Source organism: Acanthisitta chloris, unplaced genomic scaffold, assembly GCF_000695815.1.
Source record: "Acanthisitta chloris isolate BGI_N310 unplaced genomic scaffold, ASM69581v1 Scaffold28390, whole genome shotgun sequence".
Lineage (NCBI taxonomy): Eukaryota > Metazoa > Chordata > Aves > Passeriformes > Acanthisittidae > Acanthisitta > Acanthisitta chloris.
The window spans coordinates 1-6929 of record NW_008652643.1 but is presented as its reverse complement, the minus strand read 5'-3'; the positions used below and the strand labels follow the sequence as shown (position 1 = coordinate 6929).

At 37.9% G+C, this 6929-nt stretch overlaps 1 protein-coding gene across 1 annotated transcript; it reads left to right on the top strand.

Moving 5' to 3' along the window:
- Positions 1-2552: 2552 nt before the first annotated feature.
- LOC103805436 (choline transporter-like protein 1) lies at positions 2553-6815 on the top strand (the record flags this gene model as incomplete). Its single annotated transcript, XM_009078092.1, has 3 exons — positions 2553-2722; positions 4546-4635; positions 6669-6815. Coding segments are annotated over 3 exons (407 nt in total), but the record flags the coding sequence as incomplete, so codon positions are not given.
- Between the last annotated feature and the right edge of the window lie 114 nt (positions 6816-6929).

Genomic DNA, 6929 nt, shown 5'->3' with positions numbered 1-6929 from the left:
TCATGTCCCGCCATTCTCCAACAGAAACCATACCCAGCATGTATCAGCCTCAGTAGAACATGACTTCACTGTTTAGAGGACCTTGGAACAAAACTTATCCAGCTTTTTCCTGCAGCATTTATCTATCAACCAGCTGTGCTGAGCTGTGCCAAGGAGTTGCCCTGTAGAGGTTATAGAGGGCAGTTAGCACTGGCATTCCAACCAGACTCCCCACACACAGTGTGCTATATTTGCCCAGAGGTAGTAAAGAGAGGAAAAGCACTCTAAAATCTAGTATTTGAAGAATCAGATGAATCTCCTAACTTCATTTGAATATTGCTGTAAAAATACAACTTCTAATGCCATCATCTGCTAGCTTGAACTTCTTGTTTGTGATTAAGCATTAAGTTGCTATTCTTAGCAATTTGTATTCCATTTCAGTAGGTAATACACCAAGCTGTAATCGAGAGGCTATATGAAATAGCACAGGTCATGGAGAGTATATCTACTATAGTATTTTTTTATTAAGACACTACTTTGCCTATTCATTCAGTCAGAACCACTGAAACAGCAGCAGATCTCAAAAGGTGGAATTCTCAGGAGTCCTGTTTACTCAAGAAAGCTTGTAGCAACCACTAACCTCATTTTTTTATTAATTAAAACAAAGTTAGCAATTAATTATTGCGCATGAAAACAGGTAACTTAAAATATGTAGTGAAATTGCTACAGCTTAAGTGATGTTAGATGAGTAATATAAACTGATGAAAAGAGCATGTTGTCCTCTGTTGGGATGTATTTAGAACAGCACTTTAATCCCATTAGTTCCCTTTTCAAAATGGATATTACTGTATTCGGGTGCAGGAATGGCATTGCTTGCCTACCCCCAGCACAAAATTTGAGCTTTGTTACTGGTATTGGTGATTTCTAAATGCTCTAGGCTTTCTGCAACGTTGAAGCAGTTAACAAATTAAATAAACCTCTCAAATTTCAGCCTTTTCCAGTAATACAGCATATTATGAGCTGCAGTGTGCTGCATATGCCACAATAGGTTATGTTGTAAGAGGACAAATGGATACGTGTGCTGCTTTTTAAATAGGGCAGCCATCATTGTGGATTTCATTTCTTTTTTAGCAACTGTGACTAATTCACAATTACTTTGCTGTGCTTAACTTGTGTCTTTGTTACTGCCCAAAAGTAGATAATCAATATGAGCCTCTCCAAATGCTTTTACCTACTCAGCACAGTAAGTTTAGAACCATAAAATTTGCAGTCATCAGTGACTTCAAACAAAAGCCTAGGATCTACTAATTAACCTAGGTATGTAAGTTGATCATAGTTTCTCCCAGTTTCTGTACAGAATAATTACACGCTAACAGTTTTCAGCTTGTCATTCTTTTTCCAAAAAAAACAATGCATAGTAAAGATGTGCCTAAGGCAGCTGGTTTACTCGCTACATGTCTAAAAAGATACTTGGATATTTGGAAATGCATAGGCTTAACAAATAGTTATTAAAGACAGAAGATTGCTAGTTTATAGGTAGTTGCTGAAATAGGAAGACTGCAAAAGATTATGGCCATTGCTGCTCCACTCCACTGAAATCTTTTAAGTAAGGACAATTGGTCAGGTTGAAACAAACACAGAGATTAGAAGAAAAGACTGACTTAATATGAAGGATGTTTCTTTCATTGGATCCAGTTACGGGAAGGAACATGTAATTCATGTCTGAAGTGTAAATGTCAATTGATCAAATGACATAATAGGCTTCCTTGAGAGCTGACATAGTTTATGAGCAAAAAAGAGCAACTTCATGGGAAGCATTTAAAAAACAAAATTACTCACTTTCACAAAGTGAAGATTTTGCTCTCTTGTCTCTTTCTCTGATGGACTCTATAACATATTCTACTGGGCATTCTGTAAAGTTTAATGCACAGTGTTGGTAGCTTGTTGGGAGGCTTCCAAACAGTTCAAAACAATAGAGGCATCTTTGCATGTTTTGCATAATTTTAACAAAGTTAATGAAAGCGAGCGCTGTAATTCTAATCTTCAATACAAGAACAAGTTTAGTAAGAGGAAAGACTAAGAATAAATTCATTGGTTTTGTTTGGCAGGAGTTGTAAATGCAGATGTCCTTTAGCATAAAATGTATGCATTTAAGAAGAGTATTGTCATTCTGGGATTTCTTTTTGCAGATATGGGGCCAATATTCCATTCTAACATGAGTGAAAGGCATTGTTTCAGCTGCTGGTTCACCACCTGACACTTGAATGAGAGACGTTTAAGTGGAAATAGTGACATTTATTTTCTGAGCCTTGCCATTTAAGGGTGGGAGGGTAATAATTTCCTATTGGAATGTACACTCCAGCCTCACAGGGTTATTTGTAAGAAGTGCATCACTTCCCATTATGATCATCCTCATTCCAGCAGCACTTGTGCATTCAACACATGATTTCTGGTTATGATGTTATGAGGGTGGAATTATTGCATCTATTCACCTTTCATTTGTGTGTTGATGTGGCATTTATATTAAGTAGGAGTAATTTTTTTTTCTGATTTTTTTTTTCTTGTGTCACCAGTGCACCTATTCCATTCTTCCATCGCTGTGCTCCTGTGAACATTTCCTGCTATGCCAAGTTTGCAGAGGCCCTGATCACCTTTGTCAGTGACAGTAGTGTCTTACACAGGCTGATTAGTGGAGTTATGACCAGCAAAGAGATTATAATGGGACTTTGCTTGTTATCACTAGGTAATTGTTTTTCTCATTACTAGCTATTTCTTAGTACTGCATTAGGAGTTGGTTAACACCCTCTAACCACAATATGAGCAAAAACCATGTATAATAGCAATGAACCCTTACAAAATTATTCAGAATGCTTTTATAAAATTTTACTTGACAGCTGGGTAACTTGTTCAAAAGCAATATACATATGCATTCCGGGGTTTATTTCTTTTCCACTGACTACAAGGTAGAGTATGTGTGGCTGTTGATTAGCCAACATTAGTTTCGATGTAGTTAACAGAGCATCCCTATTTCCTAATCTTTACTAGAGTATTCCCCTTTCCCATTTGTACTATTTGTCTCCTGCCAATCCAAGTCCATATAAAACCCTTCCAAATAAAAAGGACAGGGTGAGAAATGCACAGTAGGACACTCCTGTTGAGTGTAGGCAATTTAGTTTGTTTCATATAACATATGCGTGCAGGGTTATGAGAACTTTAAGAAAGTTAGGTGCCCATTTGTTGTATTTTATGTCACCTCCTTCTTCCCCTTCTCCCAAAATTAAAAACTTAAAGTCTTTAAAAATCTCAGCCTTGACTGAAAAGATGCAAATTCCCAACAGTATAGAGGTGCTGAATCATTTCTGTAGCTGTGAGTTTCTTCTGGCCTGTAGTGACACATTGCACTGGACTGAAGTGCTGTTTTAACAAAGTCTTGTTGTTTAAGGTGTAGTGTTAGCCACCCACATAAATTCCTTTCCTAATGAGTTTGTTTTACTGATACCAAGTATAAGCCCTGAAATCCTAAAATGGGAGGAACAAAAAAAGTAGTCGTGTGTATGAGTAGTGTGTGGTTTAGAAAAACTCTGCAAAGCTGTACCAGATAAAGAATTCCTTAGTTTTCAGTCTGCCTTTGTGGGTAAAAAAACTCAAGACACCCCCTCCCCCAAAAACAAAAAAAAAAAGAAGGCAAAAAAGATGGGGAAAAGAAAAACAGAGGATGCTAGATACCATTTTAAAAAAACCAAAAACCACAAAAGACCACTGTGTATGTTTTCGGCTGTAACTGGAAAGCTGTTTATTCTTCTATCTTGACAGCTGCAGTATTTGATAATAACAGTAGACTGTTCAGAATCTGAAAGCTGGTGGCTGATTAGCAGTGCTACTCTTCAGGTAGAGTCAGAAATAAGTACAGAGTTTGCATACAGTTAATTTTAAAAATATCTTTCATAACTTCATTGTTGCACAGAATTTATTTTAAAACAGCGGGTTAGTCTGTGTGATCCAGAAAGCCATGTTCCACTGGCTTTCATGTAAATGCTGAACACAAATATATATATGTGTAAAGATACACGTATGCACTTATACACACCACTCACTTCACCTTAGTTGGCTGTAATAGATTTTTACTTTTCACTGGCATGACATTGGGGAATACACAGGCATCATAATAACTGCACTTGTTTGGCAAGTGAATTTGAGTGCAAATTCTGCTCTGGTCCTCAGGAGGTGTGCTCATGTTACCAGACTCAAAGTACTACCATGTCTTGCTGTCTGTTTGGTCATTGTCTAAGTACATCTCTGTCTGTATGCATGCATTATGTCTTGTATTTAATGTACCATGTAAATGTATTTATGGTCTTCTTTGTTTTAATCAACAGTATCAAAACAGAAGTTGCAGAGGTGCCTAATTTTCATAACTATCTGTTCAGTGAGTTTGTAAGCCTCAGAAAAGAAATCTCTGTATAAAAAATTCTGTTGGAAAGCAGTTACTAGTGCAGTGGGAAAATTAGGAAGTCTATTTCTACTTGAAGTAATTGCTCTGCTTATTTTATTTGTCTTCTTTTGCAGTGTTGTCCATGGTTTTGATGGTTATAATCAGGTACATTTCAAGAGTACTTGTCTGGATTTTAACAATTCTTGTTATTCTGGGATCACTTGGTAAGTCTTGTTTGTCTCCCAGTTTGAATGTCCAGTTCTAATCTTTGTGCTGTGTCCTCAGGCCAGCTACATCCTCCACAGATCTTGGACTATGCATTTCGCTTCAGCTTTAGTTTGAGTCCCTTCCAAGATGCACATCAAAAATGCCACCTTAGTAGCTGCAGTGAGAATACATTGCTTCCTGGATATTTGCCTGCCCTGCTTGGCAGGCAAGCTTCCAGTCAGCCTAGCTCACTAGAACCACATAGCCAGTATGGTGTATTCCTTGTAACATGGCCCTAACATGTTGCCTACTTCTTAACCTGCCTTTGAAATATGTTAGCAGAGCAGATATTCCAGGTGTGTCTTATGGCATACCCATCATGGGTGTACTCAAAGCCTGCATGAATGAAATAAATATTGTTTATTCAGCCTGACATGTTCATCAGCCCCTTCAGTCCTCTTGAGTAGCTCTGTAGGTGTATCTAAGGCCTGTTCTTAAGGAGGGGAAGCAAAGGTGCTTGTCTAGCATTTCTAATCAAATTCTTGTATTTCCATATGACTCAGGAAGACCTGCATGACCTAGGTTGTGTGAAATGCAACTGCCCATGAGGTCTTGGAAATGGCCAAAGATTGTCTCTTCCAAAATGATGTAACTCACATGAAAATAGCCTTATTTTATCACATTAACTTTTGCATTTGCAAAACTGAAGTTTTCTATTATTGTTACTCAATAGGCAAGCCAAAATATATGGGCAGATGACTGTAGGAAAGGAACAAAATTAGGATAATCATATTAGGAAGCACTAGTGATTTAGATCTTGCAATTCATAAATGCAAGGGATGGAAAAAATCAGCAGATGATCTATAGTTTTTTCAGGATCAGTTTGTTTTTCTGCTCACTGATCTCAAAATCTGTGACCACAGAAAAGGAAAAAAATAGAATGTTTTTTTTCATTTATGTTCTCTTTAGAAGCTGAGCAACTATGTTGAGGGAAATAGTAGAATGACTTCTCTTTTTGACATCTGTTACTATGTTCTAAGAAGTTGCATCCATTACACAGACTGAATAAGAATATGTCATTTGTGAGACATACTGCTTATTCTGTCTTCACTGGTTTTCTAGGAGATGCCAAAAGAGCATCCTTCGTTTTAGACCTGAACAGAGTACTTTCAGAAAAAACTTGTGATCTCAAGATAAGATTATGCATCTGAATCAGAAATAACAACAGAACAGAGAAGGATACTCAGAAAAGAAATGTATCAGAGGGGAGAGGTTGTCTCCCTGAGAAGCTGGAGATGTGTCTAAGAAAAGTTCCACCTTGGAAAGGCATCTAGAATAGGAGAATGATATACTGGCCATAACGCTAGGATTTTCTAACAGGGGTTAGAATACAGTACCTCCATTGTATCAGCCTCTGTGCATTTTACTCATGCTTTTCCCAGTGCCCAAGATGTTGTCGGAAGCAAGCATAGCTACATGTCATTAACCTGAAGTGCTGTTTTCAGCGTCAGGGCTGATCCTTCTCTTTTTGATTAGTCTTCCCTGGAATTGTAAGCTCCTTGTTTTGTTGTTCCTGTTATTTCACATCCTAACCCAAAGGTCCCCTTCCTAAATTCCTACTTCCTGCATTATTATACACATATATACATACATCCTACCATATAACTCCTTATTCTTCCTTTTGTTCTGCTATTACCTGTTTAGTGGGAGCTGTGTTCTTCATTGTTAGGGTCCCCATGAACTAGCCCTTTTATGCACTTCACCCTAAAATACACAGTCAAGGATCTGCAAGTCTCTCAAGTGGTTGTAGTGGGGTGAGACTGTGAAAAGAGTATAATCAGTTGAGAAGAGGGAAACAGAGGAGAACTAAGCACTTCTCCCTCTTCCAAAGTTCCTATAGAGTTGAGCATCAGTGCCCTTGAGCATTTTGTGCCAGACTAGATTTAAAAAGAAGAAACTGATACGTTTCTTTGGGACTAGGTACTATGACCATGTCACACGGAAGGAGTCATACACCTAGTCACGTTTTTGTTTTCTCACTAAAACACAGGTGGTACAGGAGTCCTGTGGTGGCTCTATGCTAAGCAACGAATATCTGCCAGTGCTGATGAGACTCAAATAGCCAAAGACAATCTTCAGGCTCTCTTGGTCTATGCCATTGCAGCTACAGTCTTCACGGTACGCTTTGCTAATGACTGTATTATTTTCCTATTCTCTGTCTTCCTGGTGGTCTGGATTTTTTTATTCAGGTGAAAGGTTTGTATTGCACACATTTTTGAACAGTTTATTTCTGCCACAATTTCTATTGCAG